Here is a 23,269-nt window from a genome sequence, read left to right as displayed (position 1 = left end):
CCACCATCATCACCACTGTCATCACCACTGTCATCATCATCATCATCATCATCATCATCATCGTCATCATCATCATCATCGTCATCATCATCATCATCACCATCATTATCAAATAAATTCAATTCAATTCAACTTTATTTATAGAGCACCAAACACAACACATCTTTTCTAGGAGCTTTGAACAGTGAAAAGAGAAAAACCCAACAAATCCACTTGAGCAGCAGAGCAACAGGAAGAACCGTGCAGAACTAGAGTCAGAGGTGGAGGTTTTCTGCTGACCAGTTTGGGTGAGGGGATAGAGGAGAAGACAGACAGACAGACAGATTGTGGAGAGACTTAAAACACTGGGTGACGTGGGGTAGGTAGGGATGAAGACCCTGGGTCGGGTGAGGAAGTGGGGATTCAAATCCTGGTCCGAGTAGGGATGCAGAACCTGGTTGGAGCAGCAGGATCTCCACTCCACTATCAGAGATTGGAACAAGAGACTCTGGTTCCCAGAAACCTCTACAAAGATGCAGAGGCAGCTTCCATTTTAACGTTCTCTACTTTCACACACGCCACACCACTGTGGCCTCTCCAGGCTCCGCCCCCTTCCTCCTGGAGCTTCTCTCTTTTAAAGCCTCCAGCTGCTGCTGTCAAGGAGGACAGACACAATGAGGCTGTGATGGACCTCAGCCCCTCCCTCCAGCCCCGCCCACTCTCTACTGCATCACTGCACACACAGACACACACACACACACACACACACACACACACACACACACACACACACACACACACACACACACACACACACACACACACACACACACACACACACACACACACACACACACACACACACACACACACACCACCACCACCACTGTAGCTTCAGTAAATAGAAAAGTCTTGAGTAGAACCTTAAAAGTAGAGCCTGTTTCAGCCTCCCTAACTGAAACTGGGATCTGGTTCCACATCAGAGGAACCTGAAAGCTGAAAGCTCTGCCTCCGTTCTACTTTTAGAAAACCTCCAGGGGGCAGCACTGAGAACCAAGAGTTCTTCTGGGGAGATCTGGGACTAGCAGTTTCCAGTAAATTAAATAAAAAACTGAGGGAAATGCAAACATAGTTTAAAGGACTAAAACTAAATTTCTCAGTTCAAGAGTTCAGAGTGGAAATAAGTAAAATGAGTAAAATGAGTAAAATGAGTAAAATGAGTAAAATGGCTAAAGGATGAAACATCAGAGGGTCATAGTTGTAATTTGTAAATGTCATCAATGCAGCAGAACAAGTTTTGTGGTTTCCATGGCAGCAGGTCAGGTGGTCCGATGGTCAGCTGTTTGGTGTTTGGGTGGGTGCAGACTGGTTGGAGGTGGTGTAACTCGGGCAGAATGAAGGCTACAGCCGTCTGACCCACACAAGAGTCCTGCTTGTTTCCTGTCAGACATGAGACAGAGGTTTGGTGGACAGCCTCCCCTGTCTCATGTTCTCAATTCATAGGATCCCTGTGTCTCCTTCATGTGCAGCTTTCCATATGTAGCACGGAACCGGAGCACTAATCCCTGAATTCTTTCCCTTTGGCTTCTTTATGTGAGGCTCAGGTAGGAGGTCAGCAGCTCCGTCCAGCAGACCGCCTGCTGCTGTGCTGACGGAGTGCCGCTCCACACAAAGCAGGAAGACCCCAGCGAGTCGGGGGCCGAGGCCTGCCCGGAGGGCCCGGCGCTCCCCGACTGGCCGGGGAGAAAGAGACGCTTCAATCAGCAGGCCGGGGCCACTGCGGCGATGAAAGGATAATTCCCCCCTCCGTCGCTGCCGGACCTCATGCAGCGTCAAACCATTTGTGAGCAGTGACGGAGCCAGATTGGGCCGAACGGATAGGAGTGGGAAACTTCAAAAGCTGCTCATGTTTCGGCAGACGTGAAAGGATTTGTATAAGACATTGAGATTTGATGGACTTTCCCATGTCTGCTTTGGACAGCCCTTTTTTGTTGACGCGTTCAAATAATGAATCTCTTATGTTTGGGACCCCCTTTTTCCCCCCTGCTCTGGAGTCCGGTCTCCAGTAGTCGGGTAGGGATGCTGTGCGCACCACTCCTTCGTCTGTCCCAAGCTTATGGAGAACCGCTGACTCGGAGGCTTCCAGGAACCAGGGTGAGTGCTTGTTCTGGTGAAATCCACTCCAGCGCAGGTCTGACTGACGGTGGGGGGACAGACAGAGACACCTTTAGAGTTTATGAAATGAGCAAACTTATCAGCAAGTTATCCTTCGTTGTTGCTGATGCCTTCCGTCCCAAAGCTGCAGCTGCTGAGACATGTCTCTGCTTTCAGCAGGGGGGAGACAGTTCTCTCCACACAGCTGAAATGTGTCAGGACTCCAGTGGACTGACAGAAGTCTTTAACCTTTGGTCTTCTGGGCTGACTGTGTTGACTGGTTTGTCTCACTCTGTTCCAGGTGCTGAAATGGAACATATATTTCTGATTCTTTTACTTTTTAGTAAGTTCTCTTCATCTGGAGCTCAGTTCAATGGATACAACTGTGACGCCAACTTTCACAGCCGTTTTCCTGGTGAGCAGCTCTGAGACACTCTGAATCCCTCTGAAAGGACAGGAGACACGTCTCTGAATAGCCTTTCTTCTAAAAGTCTTACATGGTGGAGGAAACAGGATTGGATGGAGGAGTTCTGTGATGAGGGTGGTGATATTGTGCTTGTGTTACCATGCAGCGGAGAGGGACATCAGTGTCTACTGTGGAGTGCAGACCATCACCCTCAAGATCAACTTCTGCCCCGTGCTTTTCTCGGGCTACACCGACTCGGACCTGGCTCTCAATGGTCGTCATGGAGACGCACACTGCCGAGGATTCATCAACAACAACACCTTTCCCACCGTGGTGATCTTCAGCATCAGTCTGGCCACGCTGGAGTCCTGTGGAAATGCCCTGGTGGTAAGTGGAGGAACTGCAGGAACTACAGGAACAGCAGGAAGTGCAGGAACTTCAGGAGCAGTAGGAACTGCAGGAACAGTAAGAAGAGCTGCTCCTGCAGGAACAGTAAGAACTGCAGGAACAGCAGGAACTGCAGGAACTTCAGGAGCAGTAGGAACTGCAGGAACTGCAGGAACTGCAGGAACAGCAGGAACAGTAGGAAGTGCAGCTCCTGCAGGAACAGTAAGAACTGCAGGAACAGCAGGAACTACAGGAACTGCAGGAACAGCAGGAACAGCAGCAACAGCAGGAACAGAAGGAACTGCAAGAACTGCAGGAACAGTAGGAACAGCAGAGCAGCAGAACAGAAGGAACAGTAGGAACAGTTGGAACTGCAGCAACTACAGGCACAGCAAGAACTGCAGGAACTACAGGAGCATTAGGAACTGCAGGAACTACAGGCACAGCAAGAACTGCAGGAACTACAGGCACAGCAAGAACTGCAGGAACTACAGGAGCATTAGGAACTGCAGGAACTGCAGGAACAGTAGGAAGAGCTGCTCCTGTGAGAACAGTAAGAACTGCAGGAACAGTAGGAACTGCAGGAACTACAGGAACAGCAGGAAGAGGTGCTCCTGCAGGAACAGTAAGAACTGCAGGAACAGTAGGAACAGTAGGAACTACAGGAACTGCAGGAACTGCAGGAACAGCAGAAATAGTAGGAAGTGCAGCTCCTGCAGGAACAGTAAGAACTGCAGGAACAGCAGTAACTACAGGAACTACAGGAACTGCAGGAACAGCAGGAACAGTGGGACCTACGGGAACAGCAGGACTGCAGGAACTGCAAGAACTGCAGGAACAGTAGGAACAGCAGAGCAGCAGAACAGCAGAACAGCAGGAACAGCCGGAACAGCAGGAAGTGCAGGAACAGCAGGAAGTGCAGGAACTAGAGGAACTGCATGAACAGTAGGAACTGCACTAACAGCAGGAACAGCCGGAACAGTAGTAACTGCAGGAACAGCAAGAACACCAGGAACTGCAACAAGTGCAGGAACTAGAGGAACTGCAGGAACAGCAGGAACTGCAGGAACAGCAGGAACTGCAGGAACAGGCAGTAACAGTAGTTGTGCAGCTCCTGCAGGTACAGCAGCAGGTGCAGGAACAGCACACTCACAGAGTATACAGGCTGATAACCATGACCTCAGCAGGGCTGTCAGCAAATACCTGTAAAACTTTAAACTCAGTTTGATGAACGTAAATACTCGCCAGTACCTGCAGATTATATTCTGACACTTCTTGTTTTTTATTGTCATGGAAAGTTTTGATCCAGAAATTCTGGTCAAAACAAATACAAATACAAGCTAATAAAGATGATTATTGAACTACTAATACTACTACTACTACTAATACTACTAATAATACTAATACCACTACTAATGTTTCTACTAATACTAATACTAATACATATACTACTACTACTACTACTACTAATAATAATCAAATTTCACAGCAATTGATTAAAAAAACCAAAGTCAGACGTGTATTTTCTTACAGTCTGTTCATTCCAGATGTTGTGATGAAGAGGAGGAGTACTTCCTCTGAACTCAGCTGTGAGGAGGAAGAGCCCAAACCATGAAAAACATAAAGCATTTTTACCATGTTTTACTGCAGAGAAGTACTTGATTCAGGTTTTTATTAGTACAACATGTTGTGAAGAACTTCAAACCCAGTGTGGATCAAATCCTGCGCCTGCTGCACAAGGCATATAATACCACAGTTTATCTTCTAGTGTATACTCTGAAATATATATGATGGGCCAAAATAGCATTTTACTAACTTTGAACAGTCACAATTTAAAAACTGAACTGTTCCACCAGAATCCACAAGTGTTTTAATGGTGAAGCAACTTGTGTCCTGGACTCGTTTCACTTTAACGACTATTTTTTAAGTACAAACCCTTCTTTTGTTTGAACATGTAACAGAAGAGGAGGAGGAGGAGGAGAGTCATGAGGAGGAGGAGGAGGAGGAGGAGGAGGAGGAGAGTCATGAGGAGGAGGAGGAGGAGGAACAGGGTCAGGAGGAGGAGTACAGTCAGCAGGAGGAGCAGGTTCAGGAGGAGGAGCAGGTTCAGGAGGAGGAGCAGGTCCATGAGGAGGAGCAGGTCCATGAGGAGGAGCAGGGTCATGAGGAGCAGGTTCAGGAGGAGCAGGGTCAGGAGGCGGAGCAGGTTCAGGAGGAGGAGCCTCAGGAGGCGGAGCTTCACTAACAGGTGCTCTCCCTGCAGGTGTCCACTGCCCAGGGGCCAAATGCGTATGGAAACTTGTCCCTGGTGCAGATTGGAAACATCTCGGGGTACATCGACACCCCGGACCCTCCCACCGTCATCAGCTACCTGCCCGGCCTGCTCTACCAGTTCAGCTGCAGCTACCCCTTGGAGTACCTGGTCAACAACACCCAGCTGGCCTCGTAAGTCCTCCACCTGTCCTCCAGTCCTCCACCTGCTGCTCCAGGCTGTGCTCCAGGCACTCCTGCCTCACTGGGAAAGGGTCCTGTGTTTGAGTCCACACCCACCATGGGAGTTTGCATGTCCTTCCTGTAAGTGATTCTGTCCAGGGGTTCAAAAAGCTGTGAGTGTGTGTGTGTGTGTGTGTGTGTGTGTGTGTGTGTGTGTGTGTGTGTGTGTGTGTGTGTGTGTCTCTGTGTGTGCTCACTCTATTCTTGATTGACCCTGGGCATCAAGGTCCAGGTGGCTTTTTTGTACCTGCAGGTCGATGATTTGACAGGAGAGACATTTTGAAAACAGGACAGTCAAAACAGTAGAAACAGTCAAAACAGTAGAAACAGTAGAAACAGTCAAAACAGTAGAAACAGTCAAAACAGTAGAAACAGTCAAAACAGTCAAAACAGTCAAAACAGTAGAAACAGTCAAAACAATCAAAACAGTCAAAACAGTCAAAACAATCAAAACAGTAGAAACAGTAGAAACAATCAAAACAGTCAAAACAGTCAAAACAGTAGAAACAGTAGAAACAGTCAAAACAGTCAAAACAGTCAAAACAGTCAAAACAGTAGAAACAATCAAAACAGTCAAAACAATCAAAACAGTCAAAACAATCAAAACAGTAGAAACAGTAGAAACAATCAAAACAGTCAAAACAGTAGAAACAGTAGAAACAGTAGAAACAATCAAAACAGTCAAAACAGTCAAAACAGTAGAAACAGTAGAAACAGTAGAAACAATCAAAACAGTCAAAACAGTCAAAACAATCAAAACAGTCAAAACAGTCAAAACAGTCAAAACAGTCAAAACAATCAAAACAGTCAAAACAATCAAAACAGTCAAAACAGTCAAAACAGTAGAAACAGTAGAAACAGTAGAAACAGTCAAAACAGTCAAAACAGTCAAAACAGTCAAAACAATCAAAACAGTAGAAACAGTAGAAACAGTAGAAACAATCAAAACAATCAAAACAGTAGAAACAGTCAAAACAGTCAAAACAGTAGAAACAGTAGAAACAGTAGAAACAGTCAAAACAGTCAAAACAGTAGAAACAGTAGAAACAGTAGAAAAAACAGACAACTTGATGGCAGTGAGGTGAAGAGGTAAGGCCCTTCAGCATGGTGTCTCCAGCCATCTGTTGATTAGTCAGTGAAGATCGTCACTCTAGACAAGCAGCCATATTTAATTATCTCCTCACTGTATTGACCTTATTAAGCTCCGCCCACTTTCAATTCTCTATTCTTCCACATTTTGTCTTAAGCATTTCCAGTTACCGACAAATGACATTGTGTTGGACGTGTTTTTATCTGGTCTACTAAACTACCATAAAACATAGTAAACTACGCTGCTACCAGGATATTAAAGTGACACATGAGAAGTGAGTTGAGATGATCGACGGCATCATGTTGACCTGAAAGGATGACATGAAGGAAGCATTGTGGTAACTTCACTTTAAGAGTACTGAGGTGTACCACTATCTACATAGTGGAACCATAAGAGTTCTGAGGTGTACCAGTATCTACATAGTGGAACCATAAGAGTACTGAGGTGTACCACTATCTACATAGTGGAACCATAAGAGTTCTGAGGTGTACCAGTATCTACATAGAGGAACCATAAGAGTACTGAGGTGTACCACTATCTACATAGAGGAACCTTAAGAGTACTGAGGTGTACCAGTCTGGAGAGTTAAAACGTGGGGTGAAGCCGATCTTCATTGACATTGATCTTCATCATCATCATAGACTTTTCTTAGTATTTGTACTTATCTGGCCTGTCTGCCTCTCTCTCTCTCTCTTCTATTCCTCTCTCTCTCTCCCTCTTCTATTCCTCTCTCTCTCTCCCTCTTCTATTCCTCTCTCTCCCTCTTCTATTCCTCTCTCTCTCCTCTATTCCTCTCTCTCTCCCTCTTCTATTCCTCTCTCTCTCTCTCTCTCTTCTATTCCTCTCTCTCTCCCTCTTCTATTCCCCTCTCTCTCTTCTATTCCTCTCTCCCTCTTCTATTCCTCTCTCTCTCCCTCTTCTATTCCTCTCTCCCTCCCTCTTCTATTCCTCTCTCTCTCTTCTATTCCTCTCTCTCCCTCTCTTCTATTCCTCTCTCTCTCTCTCCTTCTATTCCTCTCTCTCTCTCTCTTCTATTCCTCTCTCTCTCCCTCTTCTATTCCTCTCTCTCCCTCTCTTCTATTCCTCTCTCTCTCCCTCTTCTATTCCTCTCTCTCCCTCTCTTCTATTCCTCTCTCTCTCTCTCTTCTATTCCTCTCTCTCTCCCTCTTCTATTCCTCTCTCTCTCTCTTCTATTCCTCTCTCTCCCTCTCTTCTATTCCTCTCTCTCTCTCTCTTCTATTCCTCTCTCTCTCTCTCTTCTATTCCTCTCTCTCTCCCTCTTCTATTCCTCTCTCTCCCTCTCTTCTATTCCTCTCTCTCCCTCTCTTCTATTCCTCTCTCTCTCCCTCTTCTATTCCTCTCTCTCCCTCTCTTCTATTCCTCTCTCTCTCCCTCTTCTATTCCTCTCTCTCTCTCTCTTCTATTCCTGTCTCTCTCCCTCTTCTATTCCTCTCTCTCCCTCTTCTATTCCTCTCTCTCTCTTCTATTCCTCTCTCTCCCTCTTCTATTCCTCTCTCTCCCTCTCTTCTATTCCTCTCTCTCTCCCTCTTCTATTCCTCTCTCTCCCTCTCTTCTATTCCTCTCTCTCTCCCTCTTCTATTCCTCTCTCTCTCTCTCTCTCTTCTATTCCTCTCTCTCTCCCTCTTCTATTCCTCTCTCTCTCCCTCTTCTATTCCTCTCTCTCTCTCTTCTATTCCTGTCTCTCTCCCTCTTCTATTCCTCTCTCTCCCTCTTCTATTCCTCTCTCTCTCTTCTATTCCTCTCTCTCCCTCTTCTATTCCTCTCTCTCCCTCTCTTCTATTCCTCTCTCTCTCCCTCTTCTATTCCTCTCTCTCTCCCTCTTCTATTCCTCTCTCTCTCTCCTCTATTCCCCTCTCTCTCCCTCTTCTATTCCTCTCTCTCCCTCTTCTATTCCTCTCTCTCTCTCTCCTCTATTCCTCTCTCTCCCTCTTCTATTCCTCTCTCTCTCTCCCTCTTCTATTCCTCTCTCTCTTTCTTCTATTCCTCTCTCTCTCTCTCCTCTATTCCCCTCTCTCCCTCTTCTATTCCTCTCTCTCTCTCCCTCTTATATTCCTCTCTCTCCTTCTTCTATTCCTCTCTCTCTCTCCCTCTTCTATTCCTCTCTCTCCCTCTTCTATTCCTCTCTCTCTCCCTCTTCTATTCCTCTCTCTCTCCCTCTTCTATTCCTCTCTCTCTCTCTCTTCTATTCCTCTCCCTCCCTCTTCTATTCCTCTCTCTCCCTCTTCTATTCCTCTCTCTCTCTCTCCTCTATTCCTCTCTCTCCCTCTTCTATTCCTCTCTCTCTCTCCCTCTTCTATTCCTCTCTCTCTTTCTTCTATTCCTCTCTCTCTCCCTCTTCTATTCCTCTCTCTCTCTCCTCTATTCCTCTCTCTTTCCCTCTTCTATTCCTCTCTTTCCCTCTTCTATTCCTCTCTCTCCTTCTTCTATTCCTCTCTCTCTCCCTCTTCTATTCCTCTCCCTCCCTCTTCTATTCCTCTCTCTCTCCCTCTTCTATTCCTCTCTCTCTCTCTCTCTCCCTCTTCTATTCCCCTCTCTCTCCCTCTTCTATTCCTCTCTCTCTCTCTCCCTCTTCTATTCCTCTCTCTCTCCCTCTTCTATTCCTCTCTCTCTCTCTCTTCTATTCCTCTCTCTCTCTCTCTTCTATTCCTCTCTCTCCCTCTTCTATTCCTCTCTCACTCTCTCCCTCTTCTATTCCTCTCTCTCTCCCTCTTCTATTCCTCTCTCTCTCTCCTCTATTCCTCTCTCTCTCCCTCTTCTATTCCTCTCTCTCTCCCTCTTCTATTCTTCTCTCTCCCTGTTCTATCCCATGTACTTCTCCCCCCAACCGGTCAAGGTGGATGCCCCCCCCCCCCCCCCCCTTCCAGAGTCTAGGCTCCGCCCCCTTTCTTCCTGAAGAGGGACTTCTTATGAACTGTTCTTCCTGAGAGGGAGTTCTTCCTGGTTTCCACTGTTGCTTGTTCCATCTGCTGCTCTGGAAGGTTTAGTTGGGTTCTGTTGTTCTCTATCATTGTAAGAGGTTCTGGAAGGTTTAGTTGGGTTCTGTTGTTCTCTATCATTGTAAGAGGTTCTGGAAGGTTTAGTTGGGTTCTGTTGTTCTCTATCATTGTAAGAGGTTCTGGAAGGTTTAGTTGGGTTCTGTTGTTCTCTGTCATTGTAAGAGGTTCTGGAAGGTTTAGTTGGGTTCTGTTGTTCTCTATCATTGTAAGAGGTTCTGGAAGGTTTAGTTGGGTTCTGTTGTTCTCTATCATTGTAAGAGGCTCTGGAAGGTTTAGTTGGGTTCTGTTGTTCTCTAGCATTGTAAGAGGTTCTGGAAGGTTTAGTTGGGTTCTGTTGTTCTCTATCATTGTAAGAGGTTCTGGAAGGTTTAGTTGGGTTCTGTTGTTCTCTATCATTGTAAGAGGTTCTGGAAGGTTTAGTTGGGTTCTGTTGTTCTCTATCATTGTAAGAGGTTCTGGAAGGTTTAGTTGGGTTCTGTTGTTCTCTATCATTGTAAGAGGCTCTGGAAGGTTTAGTTGGGTTCTGTTGTTCTCTATCATTGTAAGAGGTTCTGGAAGGTTTAGTTGGGTTCTGTTGTTCTCTATCATTGTAAGAGGCTCTGAGATGTTTGTTGATGTGATTTAGCGCTTTACAAATAAAATTGAATTGAATTGAATTGAATTGACTCATCCTGAATGTTTGATCTTTGATCTTTGATCTTTGATCTACCTGCTGAAGGTCAGCGGCTGCGATCTCAGTGAAGGAGAGCAACGGAACCTTCATCAGCACCTTGAACCTGCTGCTTTACAACGTGAGTTCAGAGGATCACCGGTTCTGATGCTCCAGGAATGTATTGGTCTTCACCCGCGGCTTTAAGAAGTCTCTGACACTGCACTGCACTGTCTGTGTGTGTGTGTGTGTGTGTGTGTGTGTGTGTGTGTGTGTGTGTGTGTGTGTGTGTGTGTGTGTGTGTGCAGGACTCCTCCTACGTCCAGCAGCTGTCCGTCCCGATGGCTGGACTGACCCTGAAGACGAGGGTGTTTGCTGCAGTTAGAGCTTCAAACCTGGACAGAAGGTATTCCTTGTTTTCTATCTGGGTTTACTCAACATGAAAGCAGCGTGTTCAGGTACACTGTGTGAACAGTTGTTGGCAATATTTTGTTTTCATTTTCTCTGAAGTTGTTTGACTTTAAAAGGAGACTTTTCCTCCAGCTGTTCTCCTCCTCCTCCTGTTCCTCCCGTTCCTCCTGTTCTCCTCCTCCTGTTCACCTCCTCCTCCTGTTCCTCCCGTTCCTCCTGTTCTCCTCCTCCTGTTCACCTCCTCCTCCTGTTCACCTCCTCCTGTTCACCTCCTCCTCCTGTTCACCTCCTCCTCCTGTTCTCCTCCTCCTGTTCACCTCCTCCTCCTGTTCACCTCCTCCTGTTCACCTCCTCCTCCTGTTCCTCCTGTTCACCTCCTCCCCCTGTTCACCTCCTCCTCCTGTTCAACTCCTCCTCCTGTTCACCTCCTCCTCCTCCTCCTGTTCCTCCTGTTCACCTCCTCCCCCTGTTCACCTCCTCCTGTTCACCTCCTCCTCCTGTTCCTCCTGTTCACCTCCTCCCCCTGTTCACCTCCTCCTCCTCCTCCTCCTCCCCCTGTTCACCTCCTCCTCCTGTTCCTCCTGTTCACCTCCTCCTCCTGTTCACCTCCTCCTGTTCACCTCCTCCTCCTGTTCCTCCTGTTCACTTCCTCCTCCTGTTCACCTCCTCCTCCTGTTCACCTGTTCCTCCTGTTCAGCCCCTCCTCCTGTTCTCCTCCTCCGGTTCACCTCCTCCTCCTGTTCTCCTGTTCACCCCCTCCTCCTGTTCTCCTCCTCCTGTTCACCTCCTCCTGTTCCTCCTGTTCACCTCCTCCCCCTGTTCTCCTCCTCCTGTTCACCTCCTCCTCCTGTTCCTCCTGTTCACCTCCTCCCCCTGTTCACCTCCTCCCCCTGTTCACCTCCTCCTCCTGTTCTCCTGTTCCTCCTGTTCACCTCCTCCTCCTGGTCTCCTCCTCCTGTTCACCTCCTCCTCCTGGTCTCCTCCTCCTGTTCACCTCCTCCTGTTCACCTCCTCCTCCTGTTCACCTCCTCCTCCTGTTCACCTCCTCCTCCTGGTCTCCTCCTCCTGTTCACCTCCTCCTCCTGGACTCCTCCTCCTGTTCACCTCCTGCTCCTGGTCTCCTCCTCCTCCTGTTCACCTCCTCCTCCTGTTCACCTCCTCCTCTTGTTCCTCCTGTTCACCTCCTCCCCCTGTTCACCTCCTCCTCCTGTTCACCTCCTCCTCCTGTTCTCCTGTTCCTCCTGTTCACCTCCCCCTCCTGGTCTCCTCCTCCTGTTCACCTCCTCCTCCTGGTCTCCTCCTCCTGTTCACCTCCTGCTCCTGGTCTCCTCCTCCTCCTGTTCACCTCCTCCTCCTGTTCACCTCCTCCTCTTGTTCCTCCTGTTCACCTCCTCCCCCTGTTCACCTCCTCCTCCTGTTCACCTCCTCCTCCTGTTCACCTCCTCCTCTTGTTCCTCCTGTTCACCTCCTCCCCCTGTTCACCTCCTCCTCCTGTTCACCTCCTCCTCCTGTTCACCTCCTCCTCCTGGTCTCCTCCTCCTGTTCACCTCCTGCTCCTGGTCTCCTCCTCCTCCTGTTCACCTCCTCCTCCTGTTCACCTCCTCCTTTTGTTCCTCCTGTTCACCTCCTCCCCCTGTTCACCTCTTCCTCCTGTTCACCTCTTCCTCCTGTTCACCTCCTCCTCCTGGTCTCATCCTCCTCCTGTTCACCTCCTCCTCCTGTTCACCTCCTCCTCCTGTCCTCCTCCTCCTGTTCTCCTCCTCCTCCTGCTCCTCTTGTTCACCACCTCCTCCTCCTCCTCTTCACCTGCTCCACCTCTTCACCTCCTCCTCCTGTTCTCCTTCTCCTCCTGTTCTCCTCCTGTCCTCCTCCTCCTGTTCCTCCTGTTCTCCTCCTCCTCCTCCTGTTCTCCTCCTCCTCCTGTTCTCCTCCTCCTCCTGTTCACCTTCTCCTGTTCTCCTCCTCCTCCTGTTCTCCTCCTCCTAATGTCCTCCTCCTCCTCCTGTTCTCCTCCTCCTCCTGTTCTCCTCCTCCTCCTGTTCACCTCCTCCTGTTCTCCTCCTCCTCCTGTTCTCCTCCTCCTCCTGTTCACCTCCTCCTGTTCTCCTCCTCCTCCTGTTCTCCTCCTCCTCCTCCTGTTTTCCTCCTCCTCCTCCTGTTCTCCTCCTCCTAATGTCCTCTTCCTCCTCCTGTTCTCCTCCTCCTCCTGTTCACCTCCTCCTGTTCTCCTCCTCCTCCTGTTCTCCTCCTCCTCCTGTTCTCCTCCTCCTCCTCCTCCTCCTCCTCCTGTTCTCCTCCTCCTCCTGGTCTGGTCGGTCCAGAAACCTTCAGTATTCTAAGTTTCTAGCTCCTCCTTGATTTTCCTCATTTGAATATTGGATCAAAGGAGCTACATTCAGAATCTGCTGTGTCTGTGTGAGCTGGATTGGCTCCGCCCACACATGCCCATCTTGGGAAGAGGAGGAAGTACTTCCTCTCGTGGTGCCATGTGCCAGAGCAGAGCTGCCTAATTGTGGGAGGAGTCAAAGGGAGGGCCTACCTTGATTGGGATTGGCTAAACCCCTGATGACACTATATAGGGTTTGATTTCTGATTGGCTGCTTGGAGCAACACACTTTTTAAAACCTGGAACAAGCCGGGGACAGAGAGGACAGACTGTCTTCACTTCTGGGACGTCAGTCCAGGTGTGGGGACGAGTAGTACTGCTGGAGAACCTCTAGGGAGTAAATTCTGCAGAATCTGAGCCTTTTAAATCACCTGCAACAAAACACATTGAGCAATGAGACATCAGAGATTCTTCTGCTTAGAAGTTTCACCAAAACTCTAAAGTTGGAGTTCTGAGTGTGCTGGAGTTCCCTCTGGAGGAGAGTCTCCCTCTCTGGAGTTCACTCTGGAGGAGAGTCTCCCTCTCTGGAGTTCCCTCTGGAGGAGAGTCTCCCTCTCTGGAGTTCCCTCTGGAGGAGAGTCTCCCTCTCTAGAGTTCCCTCTGGAGGAGAGTCCTGCCTCTCTGGAGTTCCCTCTGGAGGAGAGTCTGCCTCTCTGGAGTTCCCTCTGGAGGAGAGTCCTGCCTCTCTGGAGTTCCCTCTGGAGGAGAGTCTGCCTCTCTGGAGTTCCCTCTGGAGGAGAGTCTCCCTCTCTAGAGTTCCCTCTGGAGGAGAGTCTCCCTCTCTGGAGTTCCCTCTGGAGGAGAGTCTGCCTCTCTGGAGATCCCTCTGGAGGAGAGTCTCCCTCTCTGGAGATCCCTCTGGAGGAGAGTCTCCCTCTCTGGAGTTCCCTCTGGAGGAGAGTCTGCCTCTCTGGAGTTCCCTCTGGAGGAGAGTCTCCCTCTCTGGAGTTCCCTCTGGAGGAGAGTCTCCCACCAGTAAAACAAGTTTCACCATTACACAAGTCTCACAAATACCTTGAGGAGTAGCCTGGAAGTGGTTAAAGTCTTATATATTTGACCATTTGTGGTGAAACTAAAAGGCCCCAGTACATTATTGAGTACTACTGCACAACAATACAATGTTACTCTACTTCAGTAACTACTCTCCTGACTGACATCTTCCTGTTTGTTACTGTTTTAGAAGTATATCTGTTCTCTTTGTTCTCTTCACAGGACCGGTCATTTTGAACCTTTTGACAATCTAAAGACATTTGTTCTATGTCCAATCTGTTTGCTGTTTCTGATAGAACCTTCCAGGTGGAACCTTCATAGCCGTCTCTCTTAAATCAAGTCATGTTTCTTTAGTCTTAGCCATCTTAACTTTGTGAAGACTGTGTGACAAATGGGTCTTAAAGTACAAGTACAGTGCCCAGATTAGCAAGTAACATTTCATTTGGTTTAGTCTGGAATAGCAGGCTGCAGGATTAATAAATGATTGGAAACTACAGCAAAAGAAAATATATGCACTGAAGTGGCGGCGTGGCTCGGTTGGTGGTGGTCAGAGGGTGCATGCAGTGTTGGCATTTATGGTTGATTATTCACATTAATTACTCTGAGTAATAGATTACTGAAAGTAATAAATCAGTGGAAGTAATTTTAGGAAAAATGTTAATTATTAATGAAAGTCATTTACTCATTAACAACTCCTAAAGTAATTGAGTAATTACTTAAAGTTAATAAATTCTATATTAAATAAATTATTAATGAAAAATTAATAATTTGAATAAATTTGTTATTTATGTATTAATAATAAAAAGGGGGGCACCACCAGATAAACTGGAAATAGCTAATACCAAAATATCAGTCTCGTTTGTAAAAAGTGTATTTAAGTTATATATTTCTGTGTAAAATATAACAATCTTAAATAAAAGGGAAGGTGTGAGATCCGAGCACCGACTGTTACAAACCAGTGAATTGTCACCAATAAATACACAATAATCACCAAGAATCGTTCAATTCAGCTAACAGGCGTTTATTAACAAAATGTATTAATTCATAAATAATTCTGAAATCATCTCATAAATCAACACATTCAAATAGCAAACGACATCTAACACGGAGATCTAATCTATTAAACAGCAACACTATGTACAAAGAGTGTGTGTGTGTGTGTGTGTGTGTGTGTGTGTGTGTGTGTGTGTGTGTGTGTGTGTGTGTGTGTGTGTGTGTGTGTGTGTGTGTGTGTGTGTGTGTTTCACCGGAGCAGAGCCAAGTTGCCGTGGCCACGGAAAGACGCTTTCTGTCCTGGGGCAATTACAGTCTGCGGTGTTCATCCGGTATTAAGACCCAGGAGTTTTACCTGCATGTCAGAACATGCAGTTAAAACTCGTTCACCGTAGGGAGGTGTCCTGGAGGTGTCTGGGAGGTGTCCTGGAGGTGTCCGGGAGGTGTCTGGGAGGTGTCCTGGAGGTGTCAGGGAGGTGTCCGGGAGGTGTCCTGGAAGTGTCCGGGAGGTGTCAGGGAGGTGTCCTGGAAGTGTCCGGGAGGTGTCTGGGAGGTGTCCGGGAGGTGTCCTGGAGGTGTCCGGGAGGTGTCCTGGAGGTGTCTGGGAGGTGTCCTGGAGGTGTCAGGGAGGTGTCCGGGAGGTGTCCTGGAAGTGTCCGGGAGGTGTCTGGGAGGTGTCTGGGAGGTGTCCGGGAGGTGTCCTGGAGGTGTCTGGGAGGTGTCCTGGAAGTGTCTGGGAGGTGTCAGGGAGGTGTCTGGGAGGTGTCCTGGAGGTGTCCTGGAGGTGTCTGGGAGGTGTCCTGGAAGTGTCCGGGAGGTGTCAGGGAGGTGTCCTGGAGGTGTCCGGGAGGTGTCAGGGAGGTGTCAGGAAGGTGTCCTGGAAGTGTCTGGGAGGTGTCCTGGAGGTGTCCGGGAGGTGTCTGGGAGGTGTCTGGGAGGTGTCCTGGAGGTGTCCTGGAGGTGTCTGGGAGGTGTCCTGGAGGTGTCCGGGAGGTGTCCGGGAGGTGTCTGGGAGGTGTCCTGGAGGTGTCCGGGAGGTGTCCGGGAGGTGTCTGGGAGGTGTCCTGGAGGTGTCCGGGAGGTGTCCGGCGGCACAAAGAAGCAGTTTTGTTGATAAACGTGTCTGTGTGTTTGAGCATTTAGCTAATCGCCATTGCTGAGCGGTGATGGGTGTGCGCATAACTTGTCCATTACCGGGTTCGGATTTGGCGTCACGAACCAGAACTGTGGTCTTTGCATTCAGCTTCAGAACAGCTTCCTGTAGAAAGCTGGGATGCTGGGACGCTGCACAGCGTCCCAAGGGACAAAAAAAGAAAAAAAAAAGAGAATAATTAATCCAAACTGAGTTCTGCTAGTCCAGCGGGCTGAACCTGGGTTTGGTTCTTTAGGTCCACTTTGTGCTCTCTTTCCCCCCGATGCAGCAGAGATGTGTCTCTCGGCTGTTCAGGGGGACAGATGGTGAGCACTAGCAGGAAGCCAGTCTCACCCGGTGGAGTTTCAGGCCCCCCGTAGCACCAGGAAGCATCCTCACCAATCTCCTTGCTATGGTCTCAGGTTAAGAGAGCTGCCTCCTCCTCTGGGTGTGGCGGAGTTGGGGGAGCCCCCTGGTGGTGAGGTGCAGGGGTGCAGCTTACAGGAGGGGTTAGAGGGTGTCACGTGACCAATCGTGTTTTCAACCATGCAGTCACCAGATGTTCCTTTGTTTAAGAAAAACATCAGAGGGTGTATGAGTGAGAGAGTGAGTGGTTGGTGGTGGTCAGAGAGTGAATGTAGTGAGAGTGAGTGGTTGGTGGTGGTCAGAGAGTGAATGTAGTGAGAGTGAGTGGTTGGTGGTGGTCAGAGAGTGAATGTAGTGAGAGTGAGTGGTTGGTGATGGTCAGAGGGTGAATGTAGTGAGAGTGAGTGGTTGGTGGTGGTCAGAGGGTGAATGTAGTGAGAGTGAGTGGTTGGTGATGGTCCGAGGGTGAATGCAGTGAGAGTGAGTGGTTGGTGATGGTCCGAGGGTGAGAGAGTGAGTGGTTGGTGGTGGTCAGAGGGTGAGAGAGAGAGTGGTTAGTGGTGGTCAGAGGGTGAGAGAGTGAGAGAGTGAGAGAGTGGTTAGTGGGGGTCAGAGGGTGAGAGAGAGTGGTTGGTGGTGGTCAGAGAGTGAGAGAGTGAGAGAGTGGTTAGTGGGGGTCAGAGGGTGAGAGAGAGTGGTTGGTGGTGGTCAGAGGGTGAATGTAGTGAGAGTGAGTGGTTGGTGATGGTCCGAGGGTGAATGCAGTGAGAGTGAGTGGTTGGTGATGGTCCGAGGGTGAGAGAGTGAGTGGTTGGTGGTGGTCAGAGGGTGAGAGAGAGAGTGGTTAGTGGTGGTCAGAGGGTGAGAGAGTGAGAGAGTGAGAGAGTGGTTAGTGGGGGTCAGAGGGTGAGAGAGAGTGGTTGGTGGTGGTCAGAGGGTGAGAGAGTGAGAGAGAGTGGTTAGTGGGGGTCAGGGGGTGAGAGAGTGGTTAGTGGGGGTCAGAGGGTGAGTTAGGGTGAGAGAGAGAGTGGTTAGTGGGGGTCAGAGGGTGAGAGAGTGAGAGAGTCAGTAGTTGGTGGTGGTCAGAGGGTGAGAGAGTGAGTTTTTAGGATAAAAAAACAGTCAAAATGTGTTTAATTAGTTATTATTACTGTTATAGATATGAGTCATGGGGCCCAATCAGCAATATTTCTATGAAAAACAACAAATTCAGGAGGTGTCTGAATAATTTTTGACTTTTTCACACCAGCAGGTGAAGTGCATCAGCTGACAGTACTAGTGATGTACAGCAGCAAAAACACAGCGCAGTACTTCCTCCCCTCCTCAGTGTCTGTGGCTCAGAGGCATTCTGCCACAAAGGAGAACTACTGACCGATGCGTCCTCCATCACACAGAGAAGAAAGGTTGGCAACAAGATGAGGTCATGTTCTTCTGGCCGGAGAGATTTGGTTTGGCTGTTCCAACCATCTGCGCCGAAGTCTGTGTTGCTGGTAGTTGCTGGGAATTGCTGGGAGTTGCTGGGAGTTGCTGGAAATTGCTGGGATTTGATGGGAGTTGCTGGAATTGCTAGGCATTGCTGGCAGTTGCTGGGAATTGCTGAGCGTTGATGGGAGTTGCTGGGAATTGCTGGGTATTGCTGGGAGTTGCTGGGAATTGCTGGGTATTGCTGGGAGTTGCTGGGAGTTGATGGGAGTTGCTGGAATTGCTAGGCATTGCTGGCAGTTGCTGGGAATTGCTGGGTATTGCTGGGAGTTGCTGGGAATTGCTTGGTGTTGCTGGGAATTGCTGGGTGTTGCTGGGTGTTGCTGTGACTTGCTGAGAGTTGCTGGGCAACAAGGGGACATGAACTCCATACCGTGGTTGTGATTGTGAGGACGAAGGAGGAGCGTCACCATGTTTCCTGCCTTCTGCCGCTCTGGAGCTTCATGATGTAGAAGTCAAGTCCCTCAATCATGTGATGATGTGATGACGATGACGATGATGATGATGATGATGATGATGATGATGATGATGATGTGATGACGATGATGAGGATGATGTGATGATGATGATGATGTGATGATGATGTGATGACGATGATGAGGATGATGTGATGATGATGATGTGATGATGATGATGATGTGATAATGATGATGCAATAATGATGATGATGATGATGATGCTGTCATGACAATGATGTGATGATGACGATGATGTGATGATGATGATGATGATGATGATGATGATGATGTAATAATGATGATGATGTGATGACAATGATGTGATGATGATGAGATGATGATGATGATGATGATGATGATGATGATGATGATGATGATGATGATGATGATGATGATGTGATTATGATATGATGATGATGTGATGATGATGATGTGATGATGATGATGTGATGATGTGATGATGGGATGATGGGATGATGATGGGATGATGATGATGATGATGATGATGATGATGATGATGATGATGATGATGATGATGATGATTATGTGATGATGATGATGATGTGATGTGATGTGATGTGATGACAATGATGTGATGATGATGATGATGATGATGATGATGATGATGATGATGATGATGATGATGATGATGATGATGATGATGATGATGATGATGATGATGTGATGATTTGATGAGGAGGACATTTAAAGACAATATTGGAAGTTATAGCTGCAAAAGCTAACAGGTACATTTAGTACAAATACTGATGAAGTACAAAGTACCTGATTTAAAGCCGACTCCATGCCTCTACTCTGCCCCCTTGTGGTGCAGTTGCAGCAGGGCCACGTTTCACAAGCTTCAAGTTGCATTTAATGATGGACTGCTTTGACTACTGAAGGTGGAAAGGTGGAGGTGACGGTGGAGCAGAGCCGGTCAGTTACTACTGAAGGTGGAGGTGACGGTGGAGCAGAGCCAGTCAGTTACTACTGAAGGTTGAGGTGAAGGTGGAGCAGAGCCAGTCAGTTACTACTGAAGGTAGAGGTGAAGGTGGAGCAGAGCCAGTCAGTTACTACTGAAGGTAGAGGTGAAGGTGGAGCAGAGCCAGTCAGTTACTATTGAAGGTGGAGGTTAAGGTGGAGCAGAGCCGGTCAGGTACTACTGAAGGTTGAGGTGAAGGTGGAGCAGAGCCAGTCAGTTACTACTGAAGGTAGAGGTGAAGGTGGAGCAGAGCCAGTCAGTTACTATTGAAGGTGGAGGTTAAGGTGGAGCAGAGCCGGTCAGTTACTACTGAAGGTTAAGGTGAAGGTGGAGCAGAGCCAGTCAGTTACTACTGAAGGTAGAGGTGAAGGTGGAGCAGAGCCGGTCAGTTACTGCTGAAGGCGGAGGTGAAGGTGGAGCAGAGCCGGTCAGTTACTATTGAAGGCGGAGGTGAAGGTGGAGCAGAGCCGGTCAGGTACTACTGAAGGTAGAGGTGAAGGTGGAGCAGAGCCGGTCAGTTACTACTGAAGGTGGAGGTGGATCCTCTTAATGCTACTGTCCATATGGACATTACCAAAGACTTCCACTTCCTGTCTAGAGAATTTTGGGTACGTCCTAAATGTCCATCCTATCTCCTAATCGTCCCTCCTGTCTCCTTTCCTATCCACGTCTCCTTAACCCCAGAAGTGCTTCATTGGCGGCCTTGATAAGGAGCGTTCTAATTCTCACTAACCTAAGGAAAGGAGGCTCAATGCTTCCTTTAGAACCTCCTTTAGCCTAGGAACCACTGATGCTTCCTTTAGAACCTCCTTTATCTTAGGAACCACTGATGCTTCCTTTAGAACCTCCTTTAGCCTAGGAACCACTGATGCTTCCTTTAGAACCTCCTTTTTCCTAGGAACCACTGATGCTTCCTTTAGAACCTCCTAACCTTTCACTAACTCCTACGAGGGACCATTAGGAACCACCCTTGGATTGGCAGCATGCCTCCATTCCTGCACACTGTTCACCAACACTGTCCATGAATACTATTCATTTTTGTAATTTTCAAAGTATAAAGATGTAGAGTCCCTCCCCCACCCCACCACTCCCACCACTACCACCATCCCAGTCAACCCCACCACCACCACCACCACCACCACTACCACCATCCCAGTCAACCCCACCACCACCACCACCCCAATTACCCCCCCCACCACCACCACCACCACCACCACCACCTCCAACAAAAGCTGGTATTTGGTGCAGACTGACAATGTGGGGGGGGGGGTAACAGTGTTCAGCACACGAGCCTGGAATGCCCCCCCCCCCCCCCCCCCCCCCCCCTCCCCAGATGAGGCCTGCGCCTCACTTTGACAATAGTAAATGCAGCAGAACCTCCATGTTTGTACTCCCAGAGCTCTACACTCATTTCTTTTCTAACCTGGACAGGTGGAACGTTCTGATGGACTACTGTTACACCACGCCCTCTGGAAACCCCAACGATGACCTCCGCTACGACCTTTTCTTCAGGTACCTCCACATTAGGTCCCTCATTACTGCACATCAGGCTCTCTGCGCCTTACTTTCCATTGATTCTCTCTTTCTTTCTTTCTTGAGAAGCTGTGAAAAGGATCCCCAGACCTCCGTCTTTGAAAACGGGAAGAGCCAAATGGGCCGATTTGCTTTTGAAGTGTTTCGATTTGTGAAGCACAAGAACCAGAAGATGTCCACAGTGTTCCTGCACTGCGTCACAAAACTGTGCCGAGCTGACGACTGCCCCATGCTCATGCCAGTGAGCACACACACACACACACACACACACACACACACACACACACACACACACACACACACACACACACACACACACACACACACACACACACACACACACACACACACACACACACACACACACACACACACACACACACACACACACAGAGAGATCATTATCAATAGAACTCAATCACTAATAGGATGTAATATCATGATTGCATGGGGCTGCAGTGTTTCATGCATGGACCTGTTTGGGTCCTTTGATCTTAACTCTCGGGTTGCTTGTGGAGACGAGTGCGTCTCCACGCTGCAGCTCTAACCCTAACCCTAGCAGGTTGTTAGTGGAAGTAAATGAGTGAAACTCTTGACTCGACTTTAGTTATTTTCAATCCTGAAGACTTTGGAGACTCAACATTTCTTAGCTGCAGTGAAAGGCAGGAGACTCTATTTTACTGGAGGTGGTGTAGAGCGCAACAGAGGGGCTGTAGAGCCACATTAAATGACTCAATTGGGTCAATCTGTATAATTCTGTAGGGTTAGGGTTAGGGTTAGGGTTAGTGTGGTAGCTAAAGTCCCTTACCTTACAGAAAAATAAAGTGAGCACCACGCTCACCGTGGACACCTGAGAGGAGATGACCCCAGACTTTGTGAATTGTACAAAATCTTCTTTTATTTTACTCAGACAGTTGAGTCCAAACAAAGTGTTCATTCAAACAAGCCATAATCCACAATCCATAATCAATATTCTATAATCTATAATCCATAATCCATAATCAATAATCACTATTCTATAATCCATAATCAATATTCTATAATCCATAATCCATAATCAATATTCTATCATCTATAATCCATAATCCATAATCAATATTATATTATCTATAATCCATAATCCGTAATCCGTAATCCATAATCCATAATCAATATTCTATAATCTATAATCCATAATCAATATGCTATTATCTATAATCCATAATCTGTAATCCGTAATCCATAATCCATAATCCATAATCTATAATCCATAATCAATATTCTCTAATCTATAATCCATAATCCATAATCAATATTCTCTAATCTATAATCCATAATCCATAATCAATATTCTATTATCTATAATCCATAATCTATAATCCATAATCAATATTCTATAATCTATAATCCATAATCCATAATCAATATTCTATAATCCATAATCCGTAATCCATAATCTATAATCCATAATCCATAATAAATATTCTATAATGTATAATCCATAATCCATAATCCATCATCCGTAATCCATAATCTATAATCCATAATCCATAATCCATAATCAATCATCCATAATCCAATTGGTACGGTTTGTCTTGGTGTTGTGAAGTTGCGGTGATGCGGTGCGTTCCACCTGATGTGCACAAAGGTTCCTAACAATATACGCTCCCATTCAGTGCAGTTACTCCCCTTGTGGATCAATCTGTGCATTACACCCACACCCAGCGCTTTAAGTGGGCTGGTGTGCACCAGTACGCAGTAGCGGCACTTTTAAATGTGGCCCCTCAGTGTACTGGGACTTTCCTCTAGCAGAGCAGAACTTTTCCTAAAGTCCAGACTGTCAGTCGCTCCTTGTTTCACACTTTGAACCACGAGGCAGATTGATGGATTTTCACTGGTGAACCAGCTTCACACCAGCAGTACATGGTGAAGCCTCACAATCACAATCAGCAAATACTTTATCACCAGAGATAAAACCCTCAGTGTTTGTGTATTTTTGCAGTAATTCACTTGCTCTCTCTCTCTCTCTCTCTCTCTCTCTCTCTCTCTCTCTCTCTCTCTCTCTCTCTCTCTCTCTCTCTCTCATTCTTTACTTTAATTTTTGGGGGAGAATTATTAAAAGTCTGCCAATATTTAAATAAATATGCAATTACTTACAACATGTACTTGTGTTTTTTTTTTTTTTATATTATCTGAATATTCTGTTTTTATCCTCATTAGTATGAGAGACAGACAGCAGGTCACCAAGAGGAGGTTTCAAAGTATTCCAGTGTGATGGTGATTAGAGTTAATGATCGTGATCCAGGTCGTTACATCGTCTCGATCTGGTGATCTGGTGATCTGGTGATCTGATGATCTGGTGATCTGATGATCTGATGATCTGGT

The 23,269-nt window shown here is 47.5% G+C and overlaps 1 protein-coding gene across 1 annotated transcript in view; it reads left to right on the top strand.

The window, feature by feature from the left end:
• Positions 1 to 2,442: 2,442 nt before the first annotated feature.
• Positions 2,443 to 23,269, top strand: part of LOC308122227 (zona pellucida-like domain-containing protein 1) — a gene marked incomplete at both ends in the record, with an annotated part of 34,572 nt that continues 13,745 nt past the window's right edge. The window contains 7 exons of the mRNA XM_080483932.1: positions 2,443 to 2,548; positions 2,706 to 2,926; positions 5,190 to 5,371; positions 10,245 to 10,317; positions 10,484 to 10,581; positions 20,804 to 20,884; positions 20,975 to 21,146. Coding sequence (XP_080340058.1) covers positions 2,443 to 2,548; positions 2,706 to 2,926; positions 5,190 to 5,371; positions 10,245 to 10,317; positions 10,484 to 10,581; positions 20,804 to 20,884; positions 20,975 to 21,146 — 933 coding nt within the window. The remainder of the gene's footprint in view (positions 2,549 to 2,705; positions 2,927 to 5,189; positions 5,372 to 10,244; positions 10,318 to 10,483; positions 10,582 to 20,803; positions 20,885 to 20,974; positions 21,147 to 23,269) is intronic.

The sequence above is a fragment of the Lipophrys pholis genome (assembly GCF_963383615.2).
Source record: "Lipophrys pholis genome assembly, chromosome: 16".
Taxonomy (NCBI): Eukaryota; Metazoa; Chordata; class Actinopteri; order Blenniiformes; family Blenniidae; genus Lipophrys; species Lipophrys pholis.
This window is presented reverse-complemented; position numbering and strand designations above follow the sequence as displayed.